Below are 24,742 nucleotides of genomic sequence, written 5' to 3'. Positions count from 1 at the left end.
GTCTCCATCTTCCTGGGCTCAAACTTGGAAATCCATGATTTGGCCAGATTCCCTGGTTGCTTTTACTTTGACAATATGCATTTGTTACAGATGGTTTATCTAGCTGTTTTAGGAAGTCTTTTTAGGATTATTATACATAACTCCTTTGGGTCCTTCAAATCTAAGGAGAATTTTTAGTTTCAGCTAAACTTTTCTAAATTGTCTAAAACTACCATCCTTAGAAACAATCCCAATGACATTAATTGATCTCCTCTGAGTAATGGAGGCTTTAGCTTGTTCTTGTGCAGGTTGTATGTTAGATTCTCATTAGCAGAAACACTCAATAATGGGTACTTCCATTCCTCAGTAGGCCTCCTGTGCTTTACTGTGTTTCGATCCATAAAGTTAATTCACTTCACTTAATTTCTTTTGCCAAAAAATGTCTTCCTCAATCAGCTGTGTTACATCATCAGTTACCTATCAGCTCTACAATAAATGTGTACTTAAGGGCCATGATCTGCCTCTAGGAATGGTGCAATGACTCTTATGCTTATGACCTTCCCTTGTGAAAGTAGTCACATTAATGTAAATGGGAATGTTGCCTGAAGAGGAGCTGAAAAAACTGAGTGAAGGGTCAGGATCTTGCTGGTGTGATGATTCATATGCATCGGGTCCTACATATACATCCATTCCAGCTGTACCACTGGAATTTAGGACATTGTCTCAATCACTTTCTAATGGTGAAGAGCACAAGACATGCTCCTCTGCATGTCCTTGTACTAACAGGCAGTTAGATATATGCCTGCCATCTGTGAATAAGCCTGGAAATATTTTTTAGTATGACACAACTGTTAAGTGTTGGGGTACTGAGAGTCATCTGTTTCCAGTACATCATCAAGAGCATTTTCTTTCAGCCTACTATGCTGTGCTACCCTGGGATTTATAATACGGCATATCAAGGGGCACTGTCCTGAGGCAATAATGGACTGTAGTTTCTAATTTTTGCCTGGGACTTACATCAGGAAATTAGTATCTCAGTGGCTGAATATCTCCAAGTTTGTTTTTGTGTAATGTAAATTGTATCCTACTTCTGATTCTTAACCCCACCATTGTTATGAGGCATGTTGTATAGAGAGGAAGGTCATACAAGTTCTGACAAAGCAGCTACAATGCTTTGCTTTATTAGCAGGCATTAGGGTTAGTGTGGTTTATTTTCTTCTTACGATGCAGTGGGATGAAGCTTATCATTTCTAATGGGTTGAAAGGTCTTGTGTATTTGGAGTGCTTGAAATATGTCATTGCACGTCAGATCTGTGCCCTTTCTGGTTATTTTAAATCTGTTCCAAACCATCAGGTTCCTCTTCCTGGGATTACTGTTGATTATATCGTCTAAACACATTGCACCAGATAACTCCCATTCAGACGGGGGGGGGGGGGGGGGGGGGGGAAACAAAACAACTCTCAAAGGTTTTAAATTGTAGAATTTGTTAATGCTATTTTATCAGAAAAAGCACAAAGACAAAAGGTTTCTGGGGCAATGAGCTGGGGTTATTACTGAGATCCAGTGCAGCAGTGATAGGCAATATGCTCATTGCCTGGTGTTCCCCTTCTGCAGAGAAGCTGGGAATATTTTTCTAACTCATCCTATATTGTGAAGGGAGGCATAGTCTTGAGGATGAAATCCAAAACTCGATAGCAAAATTCCTGCTCAGTGAAAGATTTTTTTCTCCCATGCATATTTTGCTGTAGATAACTTCCATATAGTTACACACAAGTTCCTTCAAAAGATACGTGCCTTTCCATGGAAATTTTAAAGACACGGGACGGTATGAAGATGAATGCTGCAGGAAAAACAACAAAGAAATCCCACATATGAATAAGTGATGTATTCCTAGAACACAGACCGCCACCTTTGAGATCAATTCATTATCCAAGCCACACTCCCCCAGTGGAATTCCTGCTGTGCAAAAGGATTTTCAAGGAAAGCTCTCTACAGCCTCAGCAAACTTCATCATTTTAGAAATGATGCTTGCATCTCAGTGCTTTGCAAATGAAAGAAAACAAAGAAAACAGAAAAAAAAAAAAAGTCTCAGACGCCTTGTTTACCTGGTGCATTATAGTTAATTTTGCCCTTTTTCCTGCATTTTGAGTTGGGCAATCAGTTTCTTGGGAAGTTTCATGGGTTTTACAAAATGTGAAACCATGTGTTGCTATTTATAACTGCCCTGGGTTGTGAAAGCAAATGATTTATCATAGAGCACAGAGGCTGATGTAAACTGTTTGCAGATGATAGTGTTGGGTAGAGGGATAGTGGAAATGTCCTTTCTACTGCAACATGTAGATTTTTAGACTTGCAAAAGATGCAGAGCTTTGTGACAGGACACAGTAAAAGCATGGAATGAAAAGAGCTGGGTGTGCAATGGACACTATGAGTCACATCACCTGTTAGCAGTTACAGCACTTGTAAGTAGATCAGATCTTGAAGTTGAGGTAAATAGCCACCAGTGGATTTTGTGTGGGCATTGGACAGGTGTTAACAGCTAGGGAAAACTCAGATCTGCTTAGCTGTGGTTTAGCTGTTTGGCTCTGCCCTGCAACAGGGGGAGGCAGTGGGTGACCTCCTGAGGTCCTTTCCTGCTGTTATTACTCTAATTCCAAAAGCTAAATGTAAATAGCCCATGTTGAACCAAAAAAGCCATCAGATGAAAGACAGTGTCTCAGACAAAACCACTCATAGCTCAAATGCTTGCTTTTTGTTAGTGTAACCACAACAAAGCTGAAATAAAATCAATGTTGCATAGAAGCAGTTAAGAAGGAAAACCTCAGTCTCACAATTATTTCTTGTATTAGTGAAAGGTAATGGAATAAATGTGGAAATGGATGTACTTACACAGAAGAGAGAAAATAAAAAGATACTTCAGTGAAATACTGCCATTTTGTCAGTTTGGCTAATTGCCATACCAGTATGAACATGGACTATAAAAGCAGCACTGGCAATTTCTTCATTGCTTGGGTGCTTGAGCTCTACAAAATAAGTATGTCATGGCATAGTTATTACCTATTACTGCTTATGTATCACTGGGGAAAGCAGCAGTCACATTGAACTAAAATGGGAGTAGAAGCACTGGCCACTATAATGTCCATACAAAGTAATGGTGTATGACATAGCAAGTAATTCTAGTCATTTGATAACCTTCATAAGTCAATAAACATTCAGGTGACAGGTACCCAGCAATATGACCCATAACATATCTTACAAAGAATGAACAACAGAGCAAATATAGCTGCAAAATAAGCTGTCTTATGATATGAGGCACACTTCTAATGCTGAAGAGGGCTTGACTGGACTAGTACCTGCATGGAAAATCCAGAAATGCTCCTGTATATCAGGATATTTGACAAATCTGCATGAAGTGTGGTAGCTGAACCGTACTTATCCCCCCTGTATGGATGCTCTTACTCAGAATGAAAGTGGCTGTAGCATCATTTCTTCCCTTAGGGCTAGATTCAAACAGGGATTCAGAAGTGTATAGCTAGAGTTATTTCAAGACTCGTGTCTCAAGTGTAATGAGCATTACCTGCTAGACAGTGATATCTTTCACTTGACAAGTAAGACTGAAAATATTTGGACTCTTTACAATTTGGGTCATTTGTTTTACAAGTGTTAGCACTTGCCCTGGCTAGATTCCAAGCAGTAGTAAGAGTGGATTTAAGGAAGGGGATTTGGAAGACATGAGACATGTCCTCTTGTAAAGACTCTTGATAACCTGAATTTAATTCTCTGCTTCAGCTTAGCTTTTCTTTGTCACCTGGGCATGTCAGAGTTTCAGTCTTGTTTCTTTGAGTGACTGGAGGATTGGGAATAACTGCACTTTTCAGAGAACAATCCTGCAAAAGCATCTTCAAGATTGTCAGGTATATATGGGGGGGGGGGGAGAAGAACAGGGAATAAGGACCTGAGAGAGATGAGAGGCTGGGCTCTGTGAAAGACATTGCACAGAGATGATAGTGGAAGTGGAAAGTTAAAAAAAATATAAAAAAATCACAGGGCTAGACAAGTATATGGACTACATTAGGGACAGAGAGAAAAAGTCTGTGGGGGAGAATAGACTACAGAAGCTGACAGGTGGCTGCTTGAGTTTGTAAATGATAGTAGAGTTCTTCCAGTGAGCATGCTGGATCTGTCTCTCCCTGTGCCTTTTATAGCTCTGGAACTAATTTTACAGATTAACTATAGTGTTTGACAACTCCGTGTTTCTGGCACTGAATTTGTAAATCCACCCTTTCTATTTCAATCAGGCATGACTGGGTGAACAACCTCTCTAAGTAAAAGAAGTGGCATGAATAACTCTTCCTTGAAATAAGGTCAATGTTATCTTCATGTGACTTGAGCTGTGTGGAATGAACAAAGACCTACATCAACCTGGTGCTATTAGCAACACTGGATGTAGAAAGATTTTGTCATAAGTCTCAGCTAATAATCATAGAGTCATTACAGTTATCTCAGGTTCTACAAGAACCACAGTATTCTGCATAGAAAAATGTTTCAGCACCAAATTCACCTTAGGATGAAAGAAATTTTAAGTCATTACAGAAAAACCCCTGTGTTATGACCAACATTCTGCTTTCATAGTGAACATTTACTAAAATGTTTCTAGGATGTTTCTTCTTGGTCTTTGTCACTGTAAAGCTAAACTTTTTCTTGTCACATTAGAATGCAGTTTATGGAATTTTTGTTTGGTTTTCTGTTCCTTTATAAACTTCTGACTTCCTATTCCGGTATATAAAACAACTGATTTGAACTCCTATTGTCATTACAGTATATTGTCATATACTGCTATTGTATAGCTACATTTGTTATATACATATATACAAATGGTATTTTTAATGTAAAAAAAATTGTAATGGTTGCTGTGGCCTGTTGCTGTTTTCAAACAGAACCAGAAGCAAATTTGTTTGTTTTTTAATATGCTATCTTAATTTAGTGTAGTAAACTTTTCCTTACTACAAAAAAGAAATGGACAATTCTGTAGATTTTTGTCAATAAAATGATGGAATGGCACCATAAAAACAGTGCCCATAAAAATAGCAAAAAGCATTATATCCTACCAGTGGAAAATGACAGTACCTTTTGCAAAATTATCTCGCTTACGGTTTTCTTTGATCACTAAAAGTATTCTGGATCAAATAGTAGGTAATCTCTTTAGAGTTTAGCAGTTCTGCTGCCATATTATATTTCTGCTTATCTGTCAATAGGTGTTCAAAATCTGCACTGTGTCTATCTCAATCTACTTAGAAATGATAAGGTAGGTGTTTTTACACTGGAAGACTATCTTCCTTATTTATTTGTAACAATTCTCAGCATAAATTAAACAGTATAGGTAGGAAAACTTGTCCCCATATATACTGTTTTTTTTTTTTTTTTCCTTCTATTCTATGTATAATTATTTATTTAATTAATATAATTAATTAAGTCTATGTTATATGACTTTTACAAATGCGCTGGCAGCTTCAGAAACATAGGATTTTAAAAATAGTTTGTGGAAAGCTTATGGTATGCTATCAAATCAATATGAAAATTCTGTTTACCATACAGCCCCTGCTGTTTAGCATGGACTAAAAAGACCCCGTTGTTATTAATAGTATCTCAGTCCAACTCTTAGCCCTGTCTGACTGCTCAGTGCAGGACCTGGGATATGGGAGCAAAATCCCTTTTCCATTCCTTGCCTAGTCAGATAGATGATGGTCCTGGCTGATCACAGGGGTATGGCATATAGGGAATCTCAGCCTCGCAAGAGAATTCAGAAAACAATATTCTGTACTATAAATTTAGTGAATCTTCTCAGATTACCCAAGAGAAGCAGACATCTAAAATACCAGCCTATCTGGCAGATAACTGGGATAACTGGTTGTGAGGTGCTGCTCTATTATGGGAACCACTTTTTATAACTCATGGATTACCTTCACATCCTCACATTTGACTCTTCTACTAAGTTTACCAAGGCTCTTCTATTGAGTTTCCCAAGTTTGCGTCCAAGAAATTGAATGGAATATGGGTTTATATTGTTTGCTAATTTTACAATACTTGTTGATAAACTGAAATGCAGGTGTTTTCATTACTGGAATCTAGCAAAAGTAATAAAAGGCATGACTTGACCTTTTTTTCCTTTTTTTTTTTTTTTTTTAATTACTATTTTTGGATGAACTCTTTTTTGGCCCTTCTTGCATACATACAGCTAAAATAATTATTTATACATTCCCTTTCTCAATGGTGGCCAGCTATTTACAGTGATAGGAATCATATTTTCCTTTATTTATTTAAGTCTAATGGATTGTACAACTCTAGTTTTACTTTCTAGGCATAGCTGTAGCCACTAACAGCAGATTTGAGCTCTTGTATTCTAAAGGCAGGGAATTTTGGCCAAACTCGTCAGTCACCTCAGTGATGTGATGTGGTAATATGACCAAAAGGCAATTTCTTATCCACTGAAAATAAGTCAGGAGATTAAAAAGGATTGAACAAACTCAGAAAGCCATTAATGTAGGTTGGAGAATAAATACTAGATATAATAATTTAGAAAAGTAAGGTGGAACATATTTGGTTTTAGGGAACTGCAGTGATGTAGATCCTTTGCACCTTGTTGTATATGTGATAGTTTACATAAGCTGTCTCCTCTGAAGATAGGGGGATTAAATTTAGACATAGGGTCTGTTTTTTTTCTGAAGAATTCAATGAATGTATTTTCCTTAAAGCCAGTGGTCCTTTTCCACACTGCTCCTTCTTCTGTTGACAGATTATATTTTAGTGATTGGAGAAAAAGAAATGAAATACTGAGTTACCTGTGCTACTGCTCTGCTAAACAAATTGTTCTGCAGTTTCCAGGGCCCTGCCTCCAGATCCAATGCAGGGCAGCCAAGAAAGGGACTTGCACATCCTAACAGTATTAGATGGGTGTTCCAGAAAAGAAACTGAGTCTGATCTCTGCATTTAACCTCACATCTGAACAATGAAACATACTGAAGCTATTAGCTCTTTAGCGCTAAACTTAGGAATGAGGAATTCCCCAGATGATTTTGGCATTCCAGGGCTGCTACCACACAGCATTCGTGGGGATGCGAGGAAGATCCAGGATGCACATGAGCGTGCAGGCACACACGCACATCTATCTATAAAACTTCCATTACTCCCCAGACTGCCTGGTGAGCTAACTTTCTCCTTTAATGATACTAAGAAAATTCCGTGGTATCACAGATATTACTGCAGAGGCAATCTCACTGGCAAGCAAGGAAGAAATAGTAACACTTCTGTTGATTTAACAGATGAGAAGGCTTAAACCTGTTCATGCTAGAACTGGGTCTGATGTTTCATAGTAAATGTTTTCATCCGTTTCAAGGAGTTAATACTTTTTCCTGAAAAGAATCTTGGCAGAATCTAGCTGTACATTTCATGTAGGCTCCATTCCGTTCTGCCTTCATGGCCAAACGTCACCATGTCAAAAGGTGGATCTTTGATTAGCTGAAGGACACCAGATCACAGGTACTTTACAGTGATCTGGTTTCAGACCCTGCTGATAAAACACGGAGCACAGCCTAGATTCACAGACCGGAGGGAAAGAACCATCTCTGATAGAAGTGCAAAACAGTCACATGATAAAATTTTCAAAAATACGTGTGAGCAATTCTAGTGGCTATCCAAGTTTCTTGCCCCATGTCATGACCCACCCAAACTCATCTGTTCTCCATTGCATTTCTCTTCTGTTTTCTTCCTCAAACCAGGGTCAAGGACATTGTACTTCCCAACATATTTATCCCCATTTGGTTAAAAATATTTACTCCTATAAGAGGATAAAATAATCTTATCAACTCTGGAAGGAAATGACTTAATAGCTTTACACAGCTGGGCCAGCCCACTGGGAGTATCTTGTCTGCCCACAGGTGTAGCAGAAGCCATCAAACTTTCACAGTGGTGCTTCATGGCTTAGTCCTTAGCTTGGGCCAAGACAGGACATTACCTGGAAAGTTTCTAACCCTCATTTATGTGCTTCAAATTGTGGAACATTTGTTTCTGCATTTGTAAGTTTTCCCCCTTGCTGTGTCCCCTTATTGCTAACCTGAAACTGACGCCTTGGCTTCTAGCCATTTTTCTAATATAATATATATAATATGTATATATGTATACATAATATATATATATAATTATATATATATATATAATTTGTATGCCAAATCAAAGACTTCTCACTGTGAAGTAATACAGTGTGCTCAGACTCCCTGTAAAGCAGGTTTTCTGCCATTTTTGTCATCTCTTCAGAAATCATGCAATTTTATTTATTTATTTTTACATTTTCTTCTGAAACTATGGATGCCTGACTGTACTATTCCAGCCAAGGTTTGTCTACTGCTGTGCATGATGGCTTTAGACATACCTGTGTTAACTCATGCTAGATGCTAATGCTTCTGTCTTTCTGTATCTACTCAAAAATTAGCTAAAAATGCATACCAGCTCTCATCACCATAGTGGGAGATGGAGGTTTAAACACCATCTTCTTCTTTGTTAAATCCATTGATTTATTTGCCTGTCTCATTCCTGAGCCTATCATCACCTGTGTGGATGAGGATGGAGCAGTTAAGCCCTTTCCACCTGTTAGGTCAGGGCCTATCCCACTGCAGTGGGAAGGATGCCCAGGGGAAGGCAGAGAACACGGGTGAGAGAAAGCAGTGTGGCTGCTTGTGAGTGCTGTGTTGGCAGGATGAAACCTCATGGTGAATCACGTCCTTGAAGCTGTGGACTTCCATTGAGAAAATGTACATGGAGAACATAGGTCCCATTAGGACTCATTCCAAGTTCCTAATTGATCATGAGCACTAATTTTTGTGTCATCCTCACCCACCTGCCAGGAAGATAACTGTGAGCTGGTATCTCAGATGCTGCAGCAGGTCACAGGGGATGCCTCCATGCCATCCACCTGGGCTGGAGAAGTGCCTGGCAGCAGAGCATTCAGGAAACATTTGGTAAAGCTGTTAGCAAGGACGCCTCCCATCCCCAGTCACCTCGCTGATATTCATGACGCTGAGCAAGGTGCTAGCTGTCCTTGCCTGTCCTGTCATTTACAGGCTGATGCAACACAGTGCTCTCTTCCTGCTCAGAGTCCACAGGTGACAAGTAGTTGCAGAGGGTGTGGAGTAGGTCTGGGGAAAGTCATCGGGCAAGTGGAAGCATCTTATAACACGGTCTAAGCTCAGCAAGAACATTACCAGACTACCTGGGTTTTGGTACAAAAAGTTTGTGAAACCAAAAGTGCTGTCACTAACCCATGGAAGTGTCCTAAAGAGACTGTCTGTTCACTTCTATAGTGGAGGGGTATACCGCATTTCACATGGGGATGAGGAGTGCAGCACTGAATTCTTTTGGCAGTAGGTGATAGCGATACAGGATTTCCTTGGCACATTGATCGTAAAGCTGCATGCTGGTATCTGTCTGTACTGTCTCTGTTGTTCATCTCCTGTCTAGTGTTATGGTTATCACTTACAGTAAAAGGACCCTGATTTACAAAACAATTGAAATTTATTAATGAGGAATTGTGAGATGAAGAAGTGTACTGAGAGCTCCATAGCAGGAAAAGGCAACCCAGTGGAGAAAGATGTACATATTGGCTGGTGGCAATGGCTCGCATTCCTTCAGCTTTGTAGCTCAAAGGTTGTATTTCCTGGAGTTGCCAGCACATTCCCTACCATTTTTTCCAGTAGTTCTGTTGTGTGTTTCATTGCCTGGATTGCATTCAGAATATCTCTGCCTTTCCCCTTCTCTTTCAGTACTTTACCATTCCCATAATGATGCTCCTAGATGGGAGCAGAAGACCGGTTTCTCGTTGTCCTTGTGGCAGCAGTAGATGTTTTGGGAAGGTGCACAATAACAGGACATACGTGGAGGGGGATCCTTTCCCAGGTATACCATCCTAACTTGGCACAGTCAACACCATAGGATTTTCTGCTTCTTTTGGTGTTTTGTTGGCCTCTGGATTTAAGCTTCCAAAATACACACTCACCACTCTTTTTTTTTTTTACCCCATAATTCAAACTCTCACCAGAAATTTTGCAGGGGTGTGGAGAGATATTGCAGAAATTTGTTCCTTGAGGTTACAAATGAGCTGAAAAAAAATATAATAAAAATAAAGCAAAGAACAGATAATTGTTCCTAGCCCTTTTACTTCCTCACTTAAAAACATATATTTAAGCCTTAATTAAAGTCTTGAAGCAAACACTCCATTTAAGGCCTTGGGTGCTGAGTATTTTTTCTCTTTACTGTGCAAGATCAGCATCTTGTAAAACTTCTCCTGGGAACACTGAATTAAAGGGTTAGAAAAGGGAAAGCAGAGGAAACATTTACTGAAGGAAGTTAAGCTGTTCCAGACAGAATCCTTGAGGGAATATCTTTCAAGAGGAATCCCTGAGTGGTGGGACACAAGCTGGGAAAATATGCAGCCAATATTGTTTACAGCCTTCTGAGAAGTGCTGGTGAAATTATGAAGGAGTGTTTTCTTGGCACAATGAATTTTCTCCTCTGTGCCATATGAGCAAAGTGTTAAGCAGCCTGTGAAATACTGCCTTTAAGTATGTGTGATAACAGGCTTCAGTGGTTGTAAGCCATGGGATGGAGTGTGGCTACTTCCCATGAGCTTTTACAGACTTCTGCCAAGCTACCTCGTTTCTGCTCTTTCCCATCCCTAAATAAATAATATTGTTATATGTTCTTGTTCCATCACATGGCAATGCAGACAGAGTGATAACCTGAAATCTGTGGGGCACAATCACGTACTCAAATCTCTGTCTGAAAAAAAAGGTAGGCTTCTGACAACGTGCACAAGCACAAGACAAGTTTATGCAACTGAGGCTGAGTTTGTGGCAGAAAAAAATCCTGCTTTATTTCAAAATTACATATATTATCTGGAAAATAATGTAGTTCAATTTCTGTAAGCCATCCTACATGCGTTTTCTCTTAGTTACTATATATGTGTATCACATTTCATACCACACGTTCATTCATGAGCGAATGAATGTGTTTTGTGTGCACTTATAATTTACTCTTCTACTTTTCTATATGATGGCATTACAGTAAATTAGTTTTGTCATACTGACTGCATTACAAATACTGCATAATATGCTACATATGGGTTTAATATGTTTCATTAATTGAATTGTGAGCTTTACAGAGATCAACAATCTATCATTTGCTGTATCACTGAAATGAAAACACTGCCATGAGTGCCGTCTTTGCTCTTGCACTCAACCTATGCTTTTGGCAATAATAAAGGTGACTTATTGGCTTATGTGAGGAGGGAGGAGGCCATTTGCTAGATCTTATTGAAGTTTAAAAGAGGACTGATGTGAATTTGAGGAACCTTGTGATCCACTTTTGGGAAACTTTTTTTTTTTTTTTTAGGCAGTGAATCAGAGAAAAAAAAAGCTTGCCAGAGAGGAATGGAAGATGATTTGGAAGCATGCTAATGAGCCGGGGGAAAGATGGAATTCCCACATTTTTACTCGTAACTACCTTCACCAGCTGCGAAGGTAGGGCTCAGAGATGCTCACTTGATGTCTAAGTAAGTAAATATTACTTTGAATTTAAGATTTTTGCCCAGGAAATTGACAGAGGCTTAGGTGCATGTCAAATGTTTAGCTGATTTTCCATTCTTGTGGAGTAATGAATATTCAGGCACCTGACTTCGGGCTCTGTCCCTAAGTTAGCATTTGGCCTGGACCAATGCTGGACTTTCAAACAAGTCATTGTACTTGTTCTTTGCCTCTCAGACAAAGCCAAGCCATGGCTTCCTCTCTGCACCCTACCAGCCATGCTGCGCCTATTCACTGTCAGGGAACAGACGTGGGAGTGCAGCAGCTCTTTCAGTATCATCGTGGATTTTGGATTTTGGGTAGTAGTGCTCCAGGTTACCAGACACCTGCCTGTTGAAAGTGAGAAGACCTGCGTTTGGCAGGCTGTATCAGTGTAAGTCTCCATTTCTGCTGCTCTGATGTGACCCACTGGTAAGGGTTTGCACTGCTCCTAGAAAGGAGCTTGCCATGTTGTCAGCAGGATGTGTCAGCAGCAAGTAGCAAGCATAGTGTACATGTGTCCCTAACAGAGCAATCACGGTGTAATTCCTGGGCTTAGACCAACAGCTCTGCCATGATTGTATCCCTTTCTCAGCTGTGACCCTGCAAAGCAAACTTACTTTTCCCAACCTTTAAGGCCTTTTAAAAATTGCTGGGATATATAGATCCTAAAAGACAAAGTAATATATATAGTCTAACTTTTATGCATTAAAAAAATCCGTGCACATGCAGCCCCCTGATCTCACCTATGCTCTTTGCTTCTTAGTGCATGAGTTTACTTTCATCTGCACTAAAATATGTTGTTAAATGAGGCAGGTTAATGGGATGATCTACCTTTCCCTGTAAAACCAGCCTACTCTTATCATTGATGCTGTAACTATTCCTGGTCACATATTTAATACACATGCAATCAGACAGCTTGTTGCTGAAATAGCAACTTACTGTGTAAGATGATCTTTAAAGTGTTGATTTATCTTTTCTGTCTTTCATGGGTAAAAGCAAGGGAATTTTAAACAGAATCTCTGAGGAAAACAAAAAAAAAAAAAAGAACATGAATCGATCCACTCTGTGACCAATGTATTATAATCTGTTGAGATTCTGGCCTCTAGGAAAAGCAGTAACTCTTTCAGAAGAAATATGCGTGCTTTTCCTCACTGAGACTTTATCGAGGTCACATGCAAGACCTTAATGGGCTTTTCATCAGGCAGTTTGTTCTTTTAAGAAGCAGAGTAGCTCCTGGAATATATTGTGGTCCTAAGGACAAGGCCCCCGGGATAGACTCGTACCTAGAGCAAGCCGCAAGAAATCGGTGCAATCAGCCTCTCAAATTACAGCACAATGTGGCACAGATCTCCCTGATTCCTCACCCTCAAGCCAGAGGCATAATCACGTAATAATTCCTAGTTAAGCAAGGGCGCGGTCATCTGCTAAAATCTTTGTTTGCAAAACATAAACAAGTTTTTCTTCCTTAAGGAAGAGAGAAAAGGAACAATTTTCAGCCTTTTTTTTTTTTTTTTTTTCAGTTCATAACATCAGACCATTCAGAGCTTAGCAGGACAGATAAGAACTCAGATGAAGTTTCCATACATCACCACACAATGGGGAGGCAAGCTTAGTCATGAGCATTCTTCCAGTGTTTTTTCCTTCCTTCCATACACCGAGAAAAATAGATATTTTCTCTCAAAATTGCTAAGGAATGATTTATCTAGTAGCTCATCGTAGTCCTACAGCCTTGAACATGTGCCTGTCTGCTCCAGTCTCTGCATATCGCAATTACCCGGTGTCTGCTCATATTGTCTTAAGTCAAGGGAAGCCTTCATTGAAGACAGTAAGTGCTCACTGAAGACATTAACTGCTGCTATCTGCTTTGGGCACCCAGATTCCCAAAAGTGATATTCCTGTGTGTTGTCTGGGCTTGAGCTGCCTTGAGGATGCTATTGAACCTCCATTGGGCTTTTATCAGAAAATAGCTACTTACCCTCTGAACTGCAACACCCCCGAAAGGCAATGAAGGAACTGCAAAGTGGGATTGATGTGTTTGTTGACAGTCAATAATGACAACATTTTGAACTGAGTTTAATTATGGCAATTTTTGTGCAGGAAAGGTGCAGGTTGTGTTCACCAAGTCTAGTGGTTTTATTTCGACACACTGCAGCACTGAAACATGCTAATGTTCCATTGTCAAGCAGCCGGTAAAAAAATAAATAAAAAAAAAAAGCTGATAATTTACAACTGGTCTCTATGGTAAGATGATAGAAAACGTGAATTACATAAATTAAGGACAATTAATCCATTGTAAGAATGATTTAGGAGTAACTGCAACTTTCTTTGGCCATGAGATTAGCTGTGTGAGTACTGTCTTGTCTACCAGATTAATGCTTTAATGCTTTAAAAGTATATGAATGAAATCATAAATAAAATCAGAATTTTAAATAAATGGTGGCTTCCATTGGTTGTAGCATTTTGCATTTCTTTTGCTTTGGATTTTCTTTTCGGCATTGCTTTTTGAAAGGTTCACTGGGGAAAGACACTACTGGCTAAAGTGGAAACAACTAAGTACATTTGAAAAGACAGTTTTTAATTACACTTGGTATCTGTTGCTGAGCTGCAGGTGGGTTGTTCACTGCCAAAAGGTGCCATCATTTGGCTGGACACGAGAGTGGGTGCCCTGTGTTGGAGACTGCAAAGCTACCTTCACACTATTCAGGCACCAGGATGGGGCTAGGAGGTGAAGAGGAATAGTGGGCATAGGATTTGCCAGATGTGAGCAGTGCAAATTTGGAAGCTGGTGTGAATTCTAACTGTTAAACTTTTAGCTCACGATAATCACCTAATAACATCAATTTTTGTTGCTAATATGGGGCTGAGAAGGTTGCTATCAGCCCCTGAAGCAGGAAAGGATTAAAAGAAAAAAACAACAACTGTCTATCAGAGGATCAAATGTATGAACGAGAGGCAGCCACCAAGATCCTCAGAAGCACTTTAGTGTTGAGATCTTAATTAAACTTTGCTTACAAAAAAACAATTCAGACTTTAAATTGAATAAAGCATATGTCCTGCCATGAGGGTGTTTGGAACTGGGCCCAGGAGAGACTGGCTGCAGTTTGGTCTTAAGGCTGACTCCGCAACTGTTTGTATGTGTAAATTGTTAATTTTATAACTTGATATGAACACGTATTTTACATTTTAAGCAGCCAAAGTAATACTCAGACAGTACTTACTCAGAATAACATCTGGCAAACATCTTACAAAATAGATGCCAAATACTACTTTAATTTTGGGAAGAATTTTATTAGAAACATTTTAAGAAAGGAAAAAAAAAACTTTGATGTAAGTTTTATTAGCAAGCCATTCAGAAGAGAATTTAGGGAACAGTACTTTCATGGTTCTGCATCGGGAGGAGAAATTGCTTTAATTAGATATAGAATGTGATCAATTCTGCGTGCTATGATTAGGAGGACAGCTCTAGTAATTACACATACTGTAAGATGTCCAAGTCCATGAACATCTGTTCCTAATCATCAAACCCAGAATATAGAAAAAGCTTATGTTTATATTCATTTTGTATCACAAAAAAAAACATATCTAGAACTTTTTATGGTGATCTTTATGCAAAAATGTCAAACCTATTTATTTTTTATAAAATAAAAAATAGCAAAGTATATGCAATATTTTCATCAACATAACTGAGAAAATCTTTGTGAAACACATAAGCACTTAGGTAGGCAGAGGTAACACATTATTCATGACCTGGCTATGCACAATATTTATAATCTTTATTTTTTTTATTTTTATTTTTTTGACAAAATAATTATATTGGTACAACTACTGGTGTGGATATAATTACAACAGTCCAAACATGCGTTATATTTGATAGAATTTATTCCCTTTCTAATTCAAAGAAATGTACATACTAGCTATATAAATTCACCAATACTTGTGGGATAAAAAGAAAAAGGGCAGAAATAGACTGCTTTTATTATCTTAAGTAATTCAGTGGAAGACATTTTGACTTCTTGCTCATGCAATTTGAAAAACCTTCTTTTTATTTGTTTGTTAGCATGTATTTAACTTGGTTGATACAGTACTGTAAAGACAAAGCCATGATTCTTCAGCACCATAATACTTCAAGTAAGGCATGACAGTTCAAAAGCATATTTGTTGAGCCCCTCCAAAATTTCTAGTTGTAGATAGGAAATTTCTAAATAAAAGGTGAGCAGATGGAACAAACTTGAGCAGTATCACTGCTCACCATTCGGTACACTTTTGTAGCCATTTTTTTTGTAGCCATTTTTTTTTTTTGAACATTTTGTAGCCATTTGGGTCAGAAAGGTGGAAAAAGAATCAGAATTGTGATTTATTTTTTTTTTCCTCAATTATAAGGACTTTTGCCATTTACTGCTCCAGCAACTTACAAAAAAAAAAACAAACAAACAAAAACTACAAACCAAACTAACCAAACAAACAAAAAACAGAATAGACAAGAAAATACAGAAAGGAAATCCAACCAAGACTCTATTATCCAACTCTACTATCTTAGTGGTATTTCAGTAGGACGGTGACTTGTGAAAGCCAACTGCATTTTTTATTTTGAGCTACAGATTTCCCAGAAATTAAGTTTGTACTGACAACTGCACAGTGGAGGTTTAGATCATAAAATTCAGATAATAAGCTATTCCCATTCATGGGCTAACAGAACTGGAAAATGGAAGGCCTGTTCCCTAAATCTGACCAGCTGAAGAGTGTAGTGTGTCTGTGGGGAAAGACTTGCTGTAGATATTTATTTGTTCTTGGCATGAGCCCAGAGGTCCTTATTTATTTATTTAAAATTATAATAATAAAGATATTTAATATCACACTCAATTCTAATTTTCTTTGGAAGCTATGGCAGAACTAGAAGTGTGAAAACTCAACTGCAAACCCGCATGCAAGATGGAGAGGGTGAGAATTGTTTTGAACACTTTATCTATGACTTTCTTCTTCTTCATCATCACCTATGTTAAGTGACCATTTAATGTCTTTGAGAAAGAAAAGACACAGTAAAGATTTCAAAGCTGATCATTTCAGTAAAAATCCCTTTATTGCTAAGAACTTCACTTTCTGGTGTGGCAAACTCTACATTTGTGAGGGTTTTCTGACTTGAAATCCCAGACAATGCATCTTAACTCAGCTCCATCTTCAGTCTTCTGGTTGGTGGAGCGGTATTACCCTGCGTGGATCCTCTGTGTTATTACAATGCATCATTTTATGCAGACTTTTCTGTCACTGGGATTCAATCCCAGAAAAACGTTGCTATCCTTGGTAGCATGGGATATGGTCTCTGGACAGAAATATCTATTTTAAAAAGGAATCATTTTTTTAGACAATCAGAATGTTACGTATGGTAGTTTATTATTTCCTTTCAAATCTTAGTAGTTGCCCTGAATGAAGTTCTTATCACTAGAAATCACAAAGGTAAGAAACCTCTCTAAAACAGGAAGATACATATGTGGATGTATGCATAGTCAGATTCCTAAAAGAAGCCAGCAATTTAAGAACCACTGAATTTTGGTTTACAAAAATATTGTATTAGCAATGTTTACAGCTTTGATACAATTTTCCTGGTGCTAGCTGAGCTCCTTTAGTGCTAACAACATCAGAAGCTTTTGGTATTTATAGTGCTGTATTTCCCAAGACGAGGATTTGGAAGATCCTTACTGGTGTATCTGTTAACACGCGTTAACAGCCTCCCACAGACAGGCGATATTTGGGAGATGTAAAGCTGATCAAGCCAAAGCCTAGCCTGGACTTTATCCTGCGTAACTAACCCCAAATCCAGAACACAGGATCCACCTGGGGCCCGAATGCTGGCTGCAGGAGGGTGGCTATGAAGGGCAGGTGCCAGCTGAGGCTGAGCTGTCAAACTGTCCATGCCTGCCCCAAATCAGCCGGTCCTGGTAGTCTCCCCAGGTCTCTGCCCCATTCTTCACATGGTTCTTACAGGGTCTGGCCCCAGACAACTCAACTCATGGACCTGGCAGAAAATTACCTTACATTTAATTGTGCTGCTCAGGATCGCTTTTCTGCCACCTTAGCAAGTGGGACCGGCTGTGGATGAGCCCAAAGTGTGCCAGAGAAGTGCAGCAGGAGCTGTGGGGGAAAAGGCGCTGAGCAAGTTCCTGAATCAGCTCAAGCCATGACATGTGCCTTTGCCCTCACATTTGCTTTGAGGGTGACATAATATTAAGGGTGCTGACAAAGGAGCCCTGGCAAATCTTGGTGTTGCAGCTGAAGGAAACAGTGCACCAAAAGGAGCTGCTGTGCCCCTCTGCCAGGAGCTGCTGGCTGCAAAGTGGCTGTGGGTGCTGATGGCTCGGCAGCCACTGCATAAAACTAAACCGCCAGTGAAGGAGGTGCTAAGGCTCTGGATTTTGCCCTGTTGAAGTGGCAGAGGCAGAATCACACGGTCCTTCCTGTCAGCCCCACGGTGGGGAGGTTGAAGCTTCCAGCAGAGGATTGGGAAGGGCAGATGGGGATAGCGACCCCTCGAGCTGGCACGACAAGGCTGGCTAGTGGTGGGGTGTTGGTCCCGTACAACCACAGCCTGCCTCTACAGGAGGGGTGGGTACAACCACCCCAAAATGATCAGAAAACCTCCATTTGTAGGCGGGGGCTCAAATGTTGTCTAACTAGATGGCAAGGCCTCAGCTCTTCAAATCATACTGTGAGGTATGAGAAACCTATTTTTCAGTTTCTTACCAATACAAAGAATACTCTTCCCCTTTCCCACTTCTCTGGGGCCTTAGCTATTCAGCTTTTGGCACTGAAGTGTTCTGGCTTCTGGAGAAGAATCTGAAAACAATGCCCTCAGTGTTTACAACTCTCTGCTCTAAAAAAAGTGCATCTGTGAACTACTGTCAAAAAAATACATTACTGTGCAACAAGGTACCCAGGCTTTACTGACACTTACCAATTGTTCCTGTCCCCTAAAACAAAACTTAGAAACACCCTGCTGAAATGATAACGCCCTGTCACAATCTCCCGAGCTCTCCCAGAACATACCGTAGGGGCAGATGCAAGCAACAGATGCGCACGACTTGGAACAGTTTTAAAAATGAGATCCTAGAAAGGAAAGTAACAAAATACAGAATTAATTTTAGACTGGAAAATGTAAGTTTCTACAGCATAAGGGCAAACAGAGCTTCACATGGCAGAGGAATAGCTCATATATAAGCCTAAGATGTAAAATTTTAATTAAGACATGGTGGTGCTTTTGTGCCCATGATACATGGCACTGTAAATAAAGCCTGTACATATTGCTGTCTATGGCAGGGTGGTGGAACTAGACGATCGTTGAGGTCCCTTCCAACCCAAGCCATTCTACGATTCTATGGTATGATACCCAAAGGTGTGGGTGACACTGCAGATTGCCTTACTTCACACCTGTTTGATGCCTTTATGAGGGAATCCACAACTTCCTTTACGAGGAAGCCACGACTTATTGACACCTGTGGAATAAAAATATTTACAACTCTGTGAACATCGCAGTGCAAGTGGGGCTGTGGGCTCAGACTTTAAGACTCATCTCTAGATCTTCTAGGATGGCTTTTTCAGGTAGATGCCTAACCACTTCAAACTCTCACAAGGATAAGAACGGAGCTGTAATGACAGACTTCAGCTACAGCCAAAAGATATATCTCTGAGCCATTGACTTGTCAAAGTGTTAGCATGGCACGTGGCAGAAAGGCTAGATGTCTGGCCTTTACCCATACTTGATTCTGGCACACCACCCTCCACACATAGGTGTGGGGAGCTGGGGGTCGGCCTCTTCTTGCAGATTAACTAGTGATAGAACTAGAGGGAATGGCCTCAAGTTGTGCCAGGGGAGATTCAGGTTGGCAATGAGGAGACATTTCTGCTCAGAAAGGGCAGTCAGGCATTGGGACGGGTTGCCCAGGGAGGTGGTGGAGTCACCGCCCCTGGGGGTGTTCAAGGAAAGGTTGGAGGTGGTGCTTGGGGACATGGTTCAGTGGGTGAAATTGGTGGTAGGGTGATCTCCAAGAAGGAGATGTAGATTTTGTCACACGGGGGGTTTTACACGGTACAAACGCGTGCACAGGCGCACAGCAGCGGTGCTCCCACCAGGGCCAGGCACCCCCCGGTCCCCTCCCAGCCCCTGCAGCCCCCGCCCCGCCCCAGGGTCCCCGGGGGAATTCCTCAATGGCTCAGGCCACGCCCACTCCACAGGTGGGCGGGGCTTACACCTACCAGGCCCCGCCCCCCGCGCGCACGTGTGGAAAGCCCCGCAGCTTGTTCCCCGCGGGCTGGCCCCGCCCCCTGCTAACCGATTGGCTACCGGGGCGGCGGGGGGCGTGGCGCGGGCGTGGCGCGCCGCGCCGGGCGGGCTCCACCCACGTGCGGCGGCGGCGCCGCGGGAGCGGGCGGGCGGGCGAGCACACATCCCGCACGTAGCAGGCGTATTAATCAGCGCGGGGCCATCTGCCGCCCCGCTCCTTAAAGCGGGCGGGGGTTGCCGCCCGCCGCCGCTCCCGCACGGCTCCCCAGCAGCGCACGCTGCTCGCACAGCGGCAGCTGCGGCAGCGGTAGCGCGGGGCTCCGTCGGCGCTGCTGTCCCCGCGGTGCCCGGCCGCGGAGCTGAGCGCAGCCCGGGCGGCCGCCGCCGGGAAAGTTTTGTCCCGGCCTGACCCGGCACAGAGCGGCGGCGGAGCCCCCGCGGTGCTCGGCCTGGCGCCGGCGGGTGTCGCCCCCCGAGGCGTCCCCGCCGCGCCATGCCGCTGGGGCACATCATGCGGCTGGACCTGGAGAGGATCGCCCTGGAGTACGTCGTGCCCTGCCTGCACGACATCGGCTTCTGCTACCTGGACAACTTCCTGGGGGAGGTGGTGGGGGACTGCGTGCTGGAGCGGGTGAAGCGGATGCACCGCGACGGGGAGCTGGCCGACGGGCAGCTGGCCGGCCCCAGCCGCGGCGTCGCCAAGCGGCACCTCCGTGGCGACCAGATCAAGTGGATCGGGGGCACGGAGGAGGGCTGCGAGGCCATCAACTTCCTCCTCACGCTGATAGACCGCCTGGTGATGTACTGCGGGAGCCGGCTCGGCAAGTACTACGTGAAGGAGCGCTCCAAGGTAAGGGGCTGCGGAGCCCCGCGGTCGCACAAACTTTCCGTGCCCGTCCCGGGGAAGTCCCGCCGCGCCGTGCCCGGGGGCCGGGAAACGGGTAGGAACCCTCTCGCCTCCCCCTACAGTTTCTGTGTTGCTGCCGACTCCGGTCAGGGCGAACCCGGTGCCCCCGGTGTGCCGCCGGGCATCGCCAAGGAGTGGGGCGGCTGCCGGCGGCACCCCGGGTGCTTCCCAGCTGCGGGCAGCCGGCACCGCCGGGGCTGGGAGCACCCTGGCAGAAAAAGCCCGGCCTTGACCGTGGTTTTCCCTTGGAGGGCTGTTTGAGGTGGGCGGGAGAGCTCCCTACCCCTCAGTGTGCACGTACGCGGCTGGCATTGCCTTGCTTGGCTGCTGGCGCCCATGCGGTGGTGTTTTCCGAACTAGTTTCAGTGTTCTGCCTCCTGCCAGTGCCCTGCAGCTGAAGAGGCTGTCCTTGCAGCATCGGGGATGTGGCACAAAATAAGGGATGCTCTGTTTGAGCGTGGCAAACTTTCTTTTTGGAAGGGGAGAGTTATTTTTCTTGTAGGCTTTCTTGCTCAGGAGTGGAGAGGGCACTTGTATATCGCCATCATAGGTGTCTTTCCCAATAAAACTTCATAAATAAAAATTCATTGCCTTTGCCATGTAGTTACTTTAGTTTGGGCTAACTTCATTTCTCGTACCTCGTCTTGCAGTGGCAAATTGGACTGGCTTGGAACCAACTTTGTTTCGTTGTCCTGAATGCTGAAAATGTCCACATTTCTTTTTTCTTCTGACTTGAACTCTGTAATAGCATGCTTCCAAAACATTCACATCTTTTTGAGATGCATGAGAAATAGAAATGATAAAGCTTTAAAAAACAAACCAACAAAGAAACATGACAAAAGTGAAGTTAGGCATTTCTTTTCATCCTAACTTGCACTAAACTACAGGGATACGTGACAGGTGCTGTGTTTGTTTTGTTCTTATATGTATGTATGTAATTTTTTAACAGAAAATAATAATAATAAAAAAAAGTATGCTTACCAGTTGCTTGGGAACACCTTAAGACCTGTGCATGCGCATGCACATCTCTGCCCCTGCACACCTACATGCAGTGATGAGAATAAGGCTGGAGCATTGATCCAGTGCTTAGCCCCACTGAAGTACTGATCAATTCAGTTAGAGCTTGAGTAGATTTACTTTTAAATGGAAACTGACTGAAGTTGACTTAGTTGTGGTAGGAGCCTGTTTGGTGTAGAGAGGTATAAATAACCAGTCGTCTCTGGCATGCCTGTAAGAACATCCTAGTTTGTTCTTCTGTGTGCCTGAGCACTGCTGAAAGTGCAGTGCTGTTTTGTCAGGTTTTTATGGGGAAAGCTTAACTGTGTGCATGAGAGCTGTTGGCACTGGCTGGAGATAAAGGTCTTTTGGAGAGTGAATTTGGATTGTAGAGATGACTTTAAAACTGAGTTGTGTTCTTGCAGTCATTTTTGTACCAATAGTAACAATGCAGGACAGAGCTTGTTTTATAAATAAGTATGAAGTTACTTGCTGTAAAGTGATTTTTTTGGCCCTTGTTCTTTAGCAGGGAAGGTATCGGACTCCAAACAAATGGTAATGCTGTACTATACTCCAGTATTGAAAGGGACTCAATATAATTTGTAAAGCTGTGTGCAGCTGAATTTCCATCTGAAATTAATAGTAACCAATCCCTTATTATAATAATAATAATAATAAATGCCGTGGATATGGGAGTAGTAGCTGTCATCTGTAGCTGGCATGTGGGACACCTTCAGCAGGAAGATTTTTCCTGTGACTAACCAAATGACTACTGCAGTGCATGCAGGCTCCCACGTCACCTATGGACATTTCCCTTCTGCCATTAAACCAGCCCATGTTGTTTATCTTTTTGAAGAATTGTGAGTGCATATGCTAAAAATAAAAATCAGTTTTAAATTCAATGTATTTGTCTTTTATTTTACCAGTTAGACTAGAAGCAGAATTGGATGCCCAAAAAACTGCCACATGTTTGGGAAAGGGAGTTGTTTCTGAGCCACTGGATCAGCCCTTTGTAGATGGACATGTGTTATAATTTATTGGTTTGGGATGTGGGGGTATTAGACAGATGGGACTAAGTGTCCAGAGCAGTATGTTGAAAGTGTGAGCCTTTTTAAAACAAAAGTATGTCTTTAATTTTCAGCCTAAGTACTGGAAGAGGGGGGAGGTTTGCTTAGCAAATGAACTTCTGTGAGCTTATTGTCTGCTTAGTGTAATGTACTTCATGCTTTTTTTTTTTGGTAGCTACAAAAAACAAAAGGAGACAAGAAAGACTTTCATACACTAAAGGAAGCTTTCCTTGCATCTACATATGAGAAATCAGTCAGTTAGGACTTTGCCATTTCCATATGACTTTCAACACCATTACAAGAAAGTTAAGATTGCGTCAAAGAGAATGGGTGGAAGATATGTTTTTACAACAGCACCGGATACACTTAAGAGCTGTTGGTTGGTATTTGAGGGCTGATAATGAAATGTAACCTTTCATCTTTGCAGAGCAGTGATCCAAATTTATCTTTGGAACAAGCCATATTTAAAAATATTAGCTGACATGGTTAAAAGATAAAAATAACTAGACAACATCCTTCCAGAGTGCTACTCTGTTGCAGACCCGACATAGTGCCTGTTGGCTTCTGCATTCCCCTAGACTTTCCGTTTTCTAGTAAAATAATACAAGGGTTGCCCACTTACAGAAGTTAAATGGATGAGGACCTCACCAAGGTGTAATTGACCTGGGGTCAGCCTTCTTGGTGCAAGAGGATTCACATCCTTGTACAGAGCGATGCTATGACCTGAGGAGGAGGTCAGCCTGATCCTGGGGATCCGTCTCCATGCTGCAGGAGCTCTGGTGCTTGGTGGAGGGGATGGGGCTGGGAAGTGAGCTTGCAGCTTGCCCTGCCAGGCCGGTCACCTGAAGTGCCCCCGGGGGCTGCCTGTGAAGTGCTGATGAGCTGCAGCTCCTCCTGTCCCAAAGTCCCTTCTCCCAGAGTCCCTTCTTGGTGCTAGCTGGGCTCCCCAGGGGCTTTTGGGGCAGTGGAGATGGCCCTGTCTGAGTAAAGCTTGGGCCCACTTGAGTGCTGCTCAGGTGCAGAGGTGGCACGGGGGACTGCCATGTTGTGTAAAACTTCCAGGGGGAAGGGGCATTTATAAAGTTTTGTAGGAGGTGCGATGTCAGTCCTGGAGAATAATCCCTGTATTATAAATGTATAACTGAAAGCAGCAACATTTAAAAAAACAAAAAACAAAAAGAGAGAGGTGGGAAAATATTCCAGGAAAGAAGCCGCGTGACAGCCTGGTCCCTGTCAGTGCTGGAGGCGCTGGTGCCTGCAGTGAGGGGTGGAAGGGACTTTGAACTGGCGTGGCGGCACTCGGCCTGGACTCTGCACTCTGGTCCTGGCTGCGGCCTGTCCCACCGCGTGTCACTGGTACCCTCTCGGGTGCTGTTGGGGTTTGAAATCCACATAAGGGCTGCCTTTGGGGACCTCGAGCTCACCTTGCGTGTGCTGGGTGCTGATGAGTCCTGCTGGCTAGAAATGGGATTAAGGCTCCTTGCCTTATTTTCAGGAGCTGATCTTTTCTGAGGAAAGCCTGTGACTGTTTTTAGCTCATAATCCAACTGCTCCTGTTCAGTATCAAGTATATGGCCTGAAGTTTAAAAAATATGTTTCCAATATGTGATTCATTTGCTTAGAAGTCCCTGTGGGATGTGAACTCTTCTGAAACACACGCTTCAAAATCTTCATGTGGGCCTTTTGCTTTTTCTGGGACACTTTTCACATCTTCCACTTGTAGTTGTGACACTTTCCTGCTCACCAGCACACTGACGGGCTTGCTAAATGTCACAGGAGAAGCTGGCACTTTGTGGTGGTGGCACTTGGTGGCTTGTGAGTGACAGCTGAAAAAATGGGGTGGCTCCTTTTGCCTGCCATGAGATGGGGTGTTCTTAGGCAGGTTTTAACACATGGCCTGCCTAGCAG

At 42.3% G+C, this 24,742-nt stretch overlaps 1 protein-coding gene and 1 long non-coding RNA gene across 4 annotated transcripts in view; both read left to right on the top strand.

Annotated features, from left to right (window-relative positions):
* Positions 1-14,026, top strand: part of LOC106018045 (uncharacterized) — an 85,549-nt gene extending 71,523 nt beyond the window's left edge. For 2 of the 3 annotated variants that reach the window (XR_011809348.1, XR_011809350.1), the window contains exons 2-4: positions 9,793-9,925; positions 11,420-11,547; positions 13,113-14,026. This is a non-coding gene — a long non-coding RNA (uncharacterized lncRNA). Of the gene's footprint in view, positions 1-9,792; positions 9,926-11,419; positions 11,548-11,787; positions 11,984-13,112 lie in introns of all 3 variants that reach the window. The other variant, XR_011809349.1, reaches the window with a different exon arrangement.
* A 6,186-nt stretch (positions 14,027-20,212) lies between these two features.
* The window catches only part of EGLN3 (egl-9 family hypoxia inducible factor 3), a 28,424-nt gene continuing 23,894 nt past the window's right edge, over positions 20,213-24,742 (top strand). Inside the window, exon 1 of the mRNA XM_027458248.3 lies at positions 20,213-20,714. Within this exon, the coding sequence (XP_027314049.1) occupies positions 20,358-20,714 (357 nt within the window). The 5' untranslated portion in view covers positions 20,213-20,357. The remainder of the gene's footprint in view (positions 20,715-24,742) is intronic.

The sequence above is a fragment of the Anas platyrhynchos genome, chromosome 5, assembly GCF_047663525.1.
Source record: "Anas platyrhynchos isolate ZD024472 breed Pekin duck chromosome 5, IASCAAS_PekinDuck_T2T, whole genome shotgun sequence".
In the NCBI taxonomy this organism is placed as follows: domain Eukaryota; kingdom Metazoa; phylum Chordata; class Aves; order Anseriformes; family Anatidae; genus Anas; species Anas platyrhynchos.
Note: the sequence above shows the minus strand (reverse complement) of the source record. Positions and strands in the feature narration are given on the sequence as shown.